An 11,879-nucleotide genomic window follows, 5' to 3' on the forward strand; every position below is an offset into this window, starting at 1 on the left:
TTATGCTAAACATCATGCTTTTTATTTTGGGGGGAAGAGCAAGAAAATATCAGTACTTCAACAGACTACAGAAAGCCTCATCTAAATACAAAAAGCACAGCAAATTATAGCCAAAGCTGATACATTCTTAAGTCAAAGTTGTATGCAAACGTGTGTATATACACACAAACACACACAACTTTTTAAATTTAGATGTAGCCATTTGGATTATCTGTGTTTGCCTTATTCTAGTTTTGGGTGAGTGAAGTAATTAGACCAGAATTAACATTAAAGAAAATTCCAACCATTGCCACAGACTAGATTAAGAACTTATACATACACAATTATAGCACAGTCTCTTGTGGCCCTTAAATTACACCAAAATAAGACGGGTTTAGAGGGAATGCACAAAAACTCCACCCTAGAAGTCTCTTGGCTTTTATCACTGCAACAGCCTAGCCTTTGCTAAAAACTAAGAGAGGCGCTACCCCAGAATGTGATCTCCAATTCTTTCTGTAAACTGTATGCATGCCAGACATGAACCATGCAAAAACCCTTTGAGATTTAAGCCCTTAATTATTAGCTTGTGTCAAGATTCAGGCACTGTGCTTTACAGCAATCTTTAGAATTAAAGCTAAGGAATGAAAATTGCATTGGGAGCCAATTTTACTTCAAAAAAAGAGAAGGGTGAAGACCGAATAGCTGGCAATTCTCATTTTCTAAGCTGATTAAGCATTATATCTACACACTATGAAATAATAAAAACTTAACCGAGTGCTTTAGCAACTTCTGAAAACAAAAATAAGTTATACTTCAAAGAACAAGTTAGTATAAAAAGTTTTAACATATGCAAAGTATGTGCTCAAAATACTTATCTTGCATTTTTATAAAGAGCTGTAGTCTACCTTACAGAAACAAAGTTCACCCAGTATAAAATATTGCAATTTGTCCCATTGTGTCATATGAGAGGTTTCCTTATTCTTCATATGATCGAGAACACTTGCACAAGAGTTCAATGTTATCCCAAGCCACACAGTGGCAGACAAACTATGTTTGAATCTGTGCTTTTACCATGCAGTGCAGTAAAAGCTAAGCAAACCATTTCAGAACAGAGTTTAGCAGGTCAAAGAGCTATGTTGATGTGAGAAATCCAGACAACAGTATAAAAGTTAATGCCAAGTGGCAGTACCAAGAACATGAATTAGATCAACAGAAAAGAACCCTGCTGATAACATGTACAGCTTGTAAGCTAGAAATAAGGAAAAGTAAAAATTAGCTTAAGGAAAAAAAATTTAAACTGTAAACAATCCACCCAGTACAAAACTGGATACAGCTGTTAAGAGCAGAACTAGCTTAGTAGAGCTGAGGATGTGCGTGCATCCAGATGCCTGTTCAAAAAGCATTTATTAATACTGCTGACCAAAACAAAAATCACCTATTTTACACCACAGCAGAGGCTTCCCCCCCCCCCCCTTACAAAGTTATTACAACTCATGAAGTCACTGCTGCCTTCTACGATTAAAATTCCAGTTATAAGCTACCAAGGTTTGACGTTGAAAACACCCACCTTGCAAATTAAATTGAAAACTCTTGTCAAGCATGTCTGAGGACTCTTCAAAAGTTAAGAGTACAGCACTTTCCTCAAGTGGTATTTGCATGAGTAACTTGTACTGACAGCCTGTTAAAATAAGCGAATTTAACACAACTTGGGGTAGCTGGGTGCTCCTCCTCTGGAAGAGGGATCCATACAGGGATGAACATCCCGCTGTTCTTGCTGAGGTGTGTTACAGGGAGAGGACCAAAGAACCTTGGTCAGCCTGGAGGTGAATCTTCCTGCTTCTAAAAGTATTCCTCTTCTTCATCAAAAAAACCATTTTCCATAGCGTACGTGCAGTCTGCGTTAGAGTCAGCTTGGCAGGCACCTTTGTATTCTTGAATGGATTCATACAGGGAGTACAGCTGACACAGCAATGACATATCTAGCTGCCGAAGGCCAACCTATGGGGGGAAGAATTCAAACAGCATTACAGTTGTGAGCTTACTGACAATACAATGCTCTATATCTCTCACTGTTAACAAAAGGATCAAGGTTCTTTCCACCTTGAAGAGTTACGAAATATGGAAGTAAAATTCATTTCCTAAGGTGACAGACTCCCCATGGGATAAACTGGGCAACAGAACAAGGAACAACACAATGTGACACAGCAAAACACGATCTAAGCGTTCTTCAGGATTTTGCTGTATTACATGGCACAGCAGTTCGTTAATATCTGAAGCATTAGAGATAAATTCATAAATTATATTCCTCATTATGAGAGGACATAAATTTCTAGTAACACTGTGTGACTTTCACAGTATCATAGGTTCTCTAGTTTTGTTTAAAACAGCCTGTATTAAAAGCTGCAAATGGAGCTCTGACTGGTTTTCCACTTCCCAGCTAAGTATCTTCTACTAGAATTTTCTTTTCTGTATTGACATACATAGACATCTGACACTGCTAGGTATGTCTAGCACAATACAGCATGCTACTTGAAGGCAGCAAAAGTAAAGTAGAAGTAAGATGACAGCCTGCACTGCAGCCTGCAAATCTTCAGAATATTTTCATGCGCTACTCAAGCATAGGTTTGATTGACAATGAAGCAGCTGTCAATTTGGTCCCCAAACTTCTAAAATATTACATCCAGAGCTAATTAAAGATTTGGGGCAACATTCGGAAAAGGTTACCTTGTAGCCTGCATCTTCATGTCAGGTATAAAACCAGAATGTCTCACCACGAAGCAAAATAAAGCTAGTCATTCCCTCTCTAGCAATAAAGAGGGAGTTGTCCATTTGATATCGTTACCCTTCCAAGTCAGATCAAATTCAGTCTAGGTTTTGTCTTGCAGTAAAACCACTACCCAATTCAACATTTCAAGAAACAGCCATTTCTGCCTCAATTTTCAAATCAGTGTTAAGCCAACAGGCTGTTACTAGTGAGATGCAGTTTCATCAAATAACATTAGTAGCCCTTATTGCAGCCTGAACACTAGGGTATAGAGGATTCTTACCCCAAAAATTTGTCCTTACATGTCTGATTTCTAAAGACAGATACACTCAGCACACAAGAAAACCACAAGAAGCCAGCATGAAGATCTTCCTTTGGTGTTACTGAACTATCGTACCAGCTCCTTTTTCTGAAGATGCAAGACGGAAAGAAAACAAGAAGTACCATACACCACAATGCCCTTCCAACTCAGAAAAATAGGATACATTGTCTTTCAGCACCAACACAAATTACTCAGTGAGGTCACATAGCCATGATGTCGCATGCAGACCAAACCTGAGGACTTCAGGACAAGACATGGAGCAAGCTGTGGAACGCTGCACTACCTGCCAGGAGGTTACTGATAAGCCTTTCAGATCTATGCTACCTTTCTCACGCATTTCCATTTTTCTCTGTAATAAACACAACTTTCTCTCCCCTTGTCTTAAGCATGAAGCAGGAAGCATATGCTGCTCTTCCGTTCTCTCTATTCTGTAAGAGGAAACAAGCACTTGTGCTTTCTTTCTGAAAAAAAAATGTAAAACAAAAGCCAATGAACCAACCAAGATCGCAGGAGAAAAATAAAAGGGAAGTATTTGTACCATATCCAGTCCCCTCCATCCGGCTGTGCTGAAGTAATTTCTTCAGACTTGTTGAGCTAATGACTGTTTATCTGCCCAAGGATTAAGTCTTAACATCAACCTTTGAAGGTGTCAGTTGATGAAGTTTAGCTTACCCCACCTAAACAAACTGCTTGCCTCAGGTAAAAAAGGATGCTGTGAAGCTGAACTTAATGCTATGACGTGTGAACATGAGACCCACCAGGCAGACTTGCATCAGAGCTAAATGTCTGAGGGAGAAGGCAGTAGTGAAGAACTGTTCAAAGAGCAGTTAGGAGTGAGTTGAGCCAGAAAACTCAACCTGGAGACAGATGACTGGTTCTTTGTCTCCTGAGGGAGACGGAGCATTTTTACCAGCAGCTCTCACGTTTCAGCTCCATAAAGCACTTCAGTGTTTTCTGTGAAGAGCAGTTTTACACCAAGCACAACCTCCAAGACAGAAATTGCTCAGCAGAATTACTTAGCAGGCCTTAATAGTTCCCAAATAGTTACATTTAATGTATTGCTTTTCTGTAGCTGCCACCAGTGTCAATCAAACAAGAAACGTCTATTGAGAAAAATGAAGCCTCTAGCTCTTCACAACTTCCAAGTATGATCCCCAAGGTAGCAAAACCCTGAAGAAACATCCAAGCCTACTAGCACAATCATAAAGTTTTTAATCCCAGCCAGCCTGCATTTGAGTCGAGTTATACTGCAGCATCTAAAAGACAACTTGTAATGCACAGCCCCACGCAATCGACTCTGTTCCTCAGGACCACAGGTCTGAAATGACCTCTCCTTTCTTCCCTCCCCCTCCAAAGCACCTAACTCACCACCTTCTCATCTTTAAAAACTTACATACATAGTACCTTGCTTGATCATGCAGGGAGAGATGCTGCTATGCATTTCTTCCTCATTCTCTTACTGAAATCTAAAGCAAGCGCAATAGGAATCCTATCTCTGACTACTGCAATAAAGTGTGTTCAATATAAATAATAAAGTGCTATTATCTACCTGATGAAAGGCAGCCTATTAGTATACAAGAGTCTCTCTAATTTGTACAGGCCACAAAAAAGTACACCTGGAACCAAGGAGACTGCTGCTTGAAAGTCTTTGATATGTTCAGGGGTTATTTTTTTCTTCAGAAGTGTTTTAGCAAGTTACCACCAAGGATAAAGAAGTATTAAAGGAGAACTCTAGTTATCAAACATCTTAACAAGCATCTCATTTGATTTTTCCATTAGGAAAAATAGATTAGACTTTTATAATGAGGTATCTCTGCTTTTTTGGAAAGGATTAAGACAGCTAAGATCATATCCTCGTTTCCCCTTTGAGCACTGTTGAAAAAAGCCCCAGCGGTCGATAGCCACTTGTGCTTCAATGCAAACTGGCAGTTCTAATACACAGTTTTAATACTATCGCAAACAATATTAGAGCTACTTGTTGAAACACTGGCACAGACTAAGATTTCAGCCTGCTACGCTGTCCCTCCAAACCCACAGGAAGTCTTTCAGCAGAGTTTCTTCTGCTCAAACACCTTTTTACCACGAGGAAACCAGCCTCAAACCAGGCAGACTTTCAGCCAGATCACATTTTACGTTTCAGAATACCGACTGCACAATGCTTAGCTTATTATTACTCATTACAACTGCAGCTGACACCAGCAAAGCACCAACACCCAAATTAGTGTTTAACCAAAAGGTGCGCCGGGTGGCCCAGAGGGATTTCACCAGCAAAGCCGCACCGCAGAACCAAAACACAGTCCTGCAGAAAACTATGTTTAATTGCACTTCGCTTGAACGGAATGAATCAGTGCTGCCACTTGTTTTGTTTTACCGACAGCCTTGTCAGATGGGTGTCAGTTTCACAGGGATGCCACCGGCCACTCATCCCGCAGGCGCGGGTGCCCCACCATTACAGACCCAGGATGGGCGGCCCCCCGACGCCGTTACCGGTGCATGTCAGGGGCCCCGCAACGCCAGCACCCGGGCCGCGTTACGCGGAGCCGCACCGGGCCGGGCCCGCACGGACCCGGACCGCCCGCCCCGCCGCCGGGACCTGGCGCCCTTCCGGCCCCGGGAGGCCGTTGGGCGGCGGCAGCGCCCCCCGCCGCCGCCGCCCGCCACGTCTGCCGCCGCCGCCGCGGAGGCCCGGCCCGGCCCACCCTTCTCACCATCTCCTTGCGGAGCAGGGCCAGCGCCGCGTCCAGGTTGGGAGGCTTGGGGGGCCGCGGGGAGCCCCGGCCACCGCCGCTCAGCTCGTCCTGGATGCGGGACTTCTGCGCGTAGAGCCGCTCCAGGTCCCGCCAGCGCCCGCCCTGGCCGCCGCCGCCGGAGGAGGAGGAGTTCAGCAGCCCGCTCAGGCTCTTGGGCAGCGGCGGCAACCCCGCGCCGCCACCGGGCCCCAGCAGCCCCGGCCCGCTCATGCTGCGGCGGCGACCGACGGAAAGAGCCGCCTCGGCCCCGCTGCGGGAGGTGCCGTCCGCAGCCCGCCCCGCCTACGGGCCGGGGCCGAGGCGGGGGGGAGAGGCCCGGCGGGCGGGGCGGAGGAGCCCGTAGCGGAGCTGGCGGAGGGGGGGCCGGTGGCGGCGGGGCCGGGCCGCAGGTGCGGGGGTGCCGGACGCGCCGGGGGCGGGCCCTGTCGCTGCACTCCGGCTGCTTTGTCTGAGCGAGGCGAGGCGCGGCGCGGTGGCCGCGTCCCCTCGGGCAAGGCTCGGGTGCCCGCCGGCCCGCCTCCAGCTGCAGCCCTGCAGAAGCCCCCCGAGGCCGCCGTGTGCCCTGGGGCTGGGGAAGCGGAAGGCTGCGGCGGGGACGAGACACAGCCTTTAGGGGTGCCGAGATGAAGGGGACTGTGAACTGCAGTGAAAGCAAGCATGAAAGCTGCTTAAATGCAAAGGGCAGCCGGTTCTTCGTTGGTGATGGTGTTATTTCAATCACCTGGTAACACCAAAGTGTTCTCGTTTTCCTATCACGGTGTTTCCCTTTGCATCCTTACAGCCAGGTTTTGTGTCAAAAGTCCGTATCTCCAGGCTTTGCAACTAAACAAACTTTGGTGTATCTGCTCTGTGAATCAGCTATAGCAGTATGAGAGACAGCTTTCTTTTTGTTCCAGGTTTATTCATAGGGCAGTTTATTGCTCTGGCTTACAGAAACTATAGAAACATAGAATGGTTTGGGTTGGAAAGGACCTTAAAGATCATCCAGCTCCAACCGCCTGACATGGGCAGGGATGCCTTCCACTAAACCAGGTTGCTCCAACCCGTGTCCAGCCTGGCCTTGAGCACTGCCAGGGCTGGGGCAGCCACAGCTTCACTGGGCAACCTATGCCAGCACCTCACCATCCTCATAGTAAAGAATTTGTTCCTTATATCTTGTCTAAATCTAGCCTCATTTGGTTTAAAGCCATTCCCCCTTGTCGTTGTCACTACATGCCCTTGTATGCATACTCACACGCTGATGTGAGTGGGCAATAGGAAGGGTGCCATGCTGCAGGATGGGGTGGTTTGGGGCAGGGGGGATGCACCATGGGAGTCCCTGAAGCTGCCAGTGTGGCCTCAGCTCTGGCATCAGAGGAGCACAACCCTGGTCTGTCAATTGTGAGTGCATATGTATGCCTTTAGGTTTTTGCCCATTTTTGCTTGACATGTTTGTATCTCTGGAGTCTCTTCAATAAATTACGGTAATTCTGAATCATTCAAAATCCAAATCGAAGCAGGGTATGAAACTGGAGTTCTGGGAACACGCTGTCATTGCAAAGCCAGATAGTTTAAAGGTGCAGTCATGTTGCCATATCCATGCTTTGTTTGTGGGATTTTCTCTTCAAGAAATAACCAGGTACAATGATTTTAAGTTGAGCCTCTACACTGGTTTCAGTTTTGTTCCCAGACTTGCATGGCTTTTCCATGGTTTGAATGTCATCAGACTCTGTGACAATTGTTTTAAAACCATGGAGTTTAAAACAGTGGAGGAAGATTTTGTCAATCTGACTCATGTTTACATGCTGTTTTAGGGATTGTTTTTTCAGAAAGCCTGATGTGCGTTTCAGTGCTTTGTACATTGGCATCAAGAAGATATTTTTTCCCGTTTGTCATGATGCCACTTTTGCCCCAGTCAATTGTGGAAAGTAAAACAGTGCTGAGAGCTTTTATGAAACTAAAGGCATTTAAAACCATCCCTGTTGTAGATTAAAAGTACCTTTCCAGGCCAAAGGTACTTGACAGCAAAAATATTGATCCTGTTTGCTAAGGATCTGGGCACTATTATCTTCCTGCTTACTAGCATATACATTTATTTGTTCTTCTTCCAACCCACCACCCTTTTTTTTCCAGATGACAGCTATTTGGAAAAGCTTGTGAATATTCTTATTTTGTCTAGACCAGCTTATCTTAATTATTTTTTTCAGCTTGCTTGATCTCATTAGATTCTAAATGCATTTTCTTCACACTCAGGTCCTCTAGGCACCTTGTTGCCATATCTTTACTGTTGCAGAAATCTTTATGCTGGCTTACTGCCCAACTTTATCATCTGAAATATATAAAAAATGGCTTTTGGGGCTGTCAGTGACCCTTCTTTCAGCTGGCAACCTCATCTAGCCTTCATTCATCTTAAATTCATAACTGTCCTTTAAAATCTAAATCGACTGCTTTATTTAGTCTGACCTAGTTATAACATGGTGATAATGGAAGCTGGGGTCTTGGTTACAGAATAAGCTTTCATTAGCTGTGTAAACCTCTTGGTCTTTCTTGGTTCCTAGAATTGAACTACAGAAACATGTTGCTTGTCTAAACTGCCCTTTGTTAAGGGCATTAGTTAAAAAGCCCACAATAGAAATACATGTAATTTATGTCATAAAGCATTAGGAAGTGCAGGAAGAGAGGTGTCTCATACCATTTCCTTACACAAAGGATATATTATGATAGATTTCTAATTTACATCTTCATGCGCAATGGCTTTTCCTTTCCTCATTCATTAGGGGGATGCACAGTGCCTGTTTATCATTTGTACATCTTTTACTAGTGTTCCTCTTTCCAAATGTGGTGACCTATATGCATTATAGCGTATCTTGAATTGATATATTAAGGCTGTATCCTACAGCCTTTTCTGTGATGCTTTCCCATCTAACAACTGATTTATCTACAACTGTTAATGAATTCTTCTTTATGACAAGCCTGAAGGTGGTACTGTTATCCACACTGGAACCAGGACATGGGGAGCTAAAGGTAGGTCATGGTGAAAAAGCTTAATAATTTTAAGTGCCTGATTTGTGATTCCTAGGGATGATTTTCCACCCAACAGAACTGACAGAAGGACATGCAACTCTGCTTCAAGCTCCCCTGCACAGAGCGGCACCTTTGCTTAAAGCCACTTTCATTAGAAATTTAAAGACTCCAGATTTTTGTGGTGATGTGGCGAACGTCACATTTTGTCTGCTGTGCAGCAGGGGTATTGTAAAATTTGCCTGCCAAACAAGATGCACCAGAGCTCATCCATCAGTATCATCTGCGTTTTTAAGTCAGTTTTGTGTTAGCAAGGTGTTTCTCCTTGGGTTCACCTGCAGTCAGGATTGTTTGTCAAGGACATGTCAGGATCCATGCATCACAAACTGGGTGTATGCAAGACAAATTAATAATCAGTGACACATGCTTCACTCTTACATTTAATCCTGTGGTCAGAATGCCTGAACATACACTGTTTCTTACACTGTTCTGTGATGCTCTGGGAATGATGTGAAATTTGGTCCTTTGGCTAAGGAGAATTTAGAAGATGCTGGGTATAATTGGTGCTTGATATACAACGCCACATAGTGGCATATCCAAAAAGAAATTAGATTTTTGGCTAAAGGTAATTCAATTCCTAGGCATCATTTTCCATCAGAGAAGTGTCTTTAAGTAAAAATGGTGAGGTCCTAATTTTGGCACTTTTTTTTTTTCACCCAGATATATGTCCATGTCTATGCCTAAAAGGTGAAAACCCACATGAATTCTAATAAACACAATATCATATCACGGTGGCTTCCAGCTAGGTCTCTAGAAAAGCTGTTCCTTAGATTTAGAGCAGAGATCTTCCTATTTAAGCTATCTGGGTAAACAGGAGTGATAGTGGGTTGTTACCTTTTTTATAGGTCTGCTACCACATAGATAGCCAAGAAGGTCACCTCAGCCTTTGTCTGCGGGGTCCAGAGCTAACTGCTAGAAATACAGAAATAGGGAAATCTGGGGATCTAGATAGGGAAGGCACTGGACAGAGCAAGGGCAGTAGATTCAGAAGGAAGCAGGAAGCAGGGGTTACATGGAAGTACTGGTCTGTAGAGATCTGTTAGTGTGTGAGAATCTGTTTCACCACTGAAGGCATCTTAGAGCCAGCAATAATGTGCGTGTAGGATATTTTTTCCCCCTTTTTGTTTGCAAGTGGCAGCTATTCAAAGCAGAGCTCTCTGTTCCTTCTCTCCTTTTCACAATGAGTATGCTATGGATTTTTGAACTAATGTATGCATAGCATTTCTGCAGTGATGAAGGATCTAATTCCAATCTCTCTCAGTTTTTGTTGGGTTTTATTTTACATTGCAATCAGTTACCAAGTACTGCTGATCTGTGTTGTGAAGGGGAAAAAAAGAATCATAGAATCATAGAATAGTTAGGGTTGGAAAGGACCTCAAGATCATCTAGTTCCAACCCCCCTGCCATGGACAGGGACACCTCACACTAAACCATCCCACACAAGGCTTCATCCAACCTGGCCTTGGACACCGCCAGGGATGGAGCACTCACAGCCTCCCTGGGCAACCCATTCCAGTGCCTCACCACCCTAACAGGAAAGAATTTCCTCCTTATATCCAATTTAAACTTCCCCTGTTTAAGTTTTAACCCGTTACCCCTTGTCCTGTCACTACAGTCCCTGACGAATAGTCCCTCTGCAGCATCCCTATAGGCCCCCTTCAGGTACTGGAAGGCTGCTATTAGGGCCCCACGCACCCTTCTCTTCTCCAGGCTGAACAGCCCCAACTTCCTCAGCGTGTCTTCACACGGGAGGTGCTCCAGTCCCCTGATCATCCTCATGGCCCTCCTCTGGACTTGTTCCAGCAGTTCCATGTCCTTTTTATGTTGAGGACACCAGAACTGCACACAATACTCCAGGTGAGGTCTCACGAGAGCAGAGTAGAGGGGCAGGATCACCTCCTTCGACCTGTTGGTCACACTCCTTTTGATGCAGCCCAGGATACGGTTGGCTTTCTGGGCTGCGAGCGCACATTGAAGCTGGCTCATGTTCATTTTCTCATCGACCAGCACCCCCAAGTCCTTCTCTGCAGGGCCGCTCTGAATCTCTTCTTTGCCCAGTCTGTAGCTGTGCCTGGGATTGCTCTGACCCAGGTGTAGGACCTTGCACTTGTTGTGGTTGAACTTCATAAGGTTGGCATCAGCCCACCTCACAAGCACGTCAGGGTCCCTCTGGATGGCATCCCTTCCCTCCAGCATATCAACCGGACCACACAGCTTGGTGTCATCGGCAAACTTGCTGAGGGCACACTCAATCCCACTGTCCATGTCAGCGACGAAGATGTTAAACAAGACTGGTCCCAACACCGATCCCTGAGGGACACCACTTGTTACCGGTCTCCAGCCGGACATTGAGCCATTGACCACAACTCTTTGTGTGCGGCCATCCAGCCAGTTCTTTATCCACCGAGTGGCCCACCTATCAAATTGATGTCTCTCCAATTTAGAGACAAGGATGTCGTGTGGGACAGTGTCAAAACGCTTTGCACAAGTCCAGGTAGATGACATCAACAGCTTTACCCTTATCCATCAATTCTGTAGCCCCATCGTAGAAGGCCACCAAACTGGTTAGGCAGGATTTCCCCTTAGTGAATCCATGCTGGCTGTCACCAAGCACCTTGCTGTTTTTCATGTGCCTTAGCATGCCTTCCAGAATGTGCTCCAAGATTTTACCAGGCACAGAGGTGAGACTGACTGGTCTGTAATTCCCTGGGTCTTCCATTTTCCCCTTCTTGAAAATGGGGGTTATATTTCCCTTTTTCCAGTCGTTGGGAACTTCACCTGACTGCCATGATTTTTCAAATACGATGGCCAGTGGCTTAGCAACTTCATTCGCCAGCTCCTTCAGGACCCGCGGATGAATTCCATCAGGTCCCACGGACTTGTGCGCGTCCTCAGGGGGCCTATTTTGTCCCTAGTCTGTTTTTTGTTTGCTACGTACCTGTAGAATCCCTTCCTATTATCCTTAACATCCCTGGCTATGTTTAATTCTAACTGGGCCTTAGCC

At 45.1% G+C, this 11,879-nt stretch overlaps 1 protein-coding gene across 1 annotated transcript; it reads right to left on the reverse strand.

The window, feature by feature from the left end:
• On the reverse strand, nucleotides 1-6,438 carry FAM89A (family with sequence similarity 89 member A). The gene is made up of 2 exons (XM_065680325.1): nucleotides 5,774-6,438; nucleotides 1-1,977 (listed from the first exon to the last, which is right to left on the reverse strand). The coding sequence occupies exons 1-2, from the start codon at nucleotides 6,023-6,025 to the stop codon at nucleotides 1,819-1,821; spliced, it is 411 nt and encodes a 136-aa protein (XP_065536397.1). The 5' UTR covers nucleotides 6,026-6,438; the 3' UTR covers nucleotides 1-1,818.
• Nucleotides 6,439-11,879: the final 5,441 nt, after the last annotated feature.

This window comes from Lathamus discolor, chromosome 5 (assembly GCF_037157495.1).
Source record: "Lathamus discolor isolate bLatDis1 chromosome 5, bLatDis1.hap1, whole genome shotgun sequence".
Lineage (NCBI taxonomy): Eukaryota > Metazoa > Chordata > Aves > Psittaciformes > Psittacidae > Lathamus > Lathamus discolor.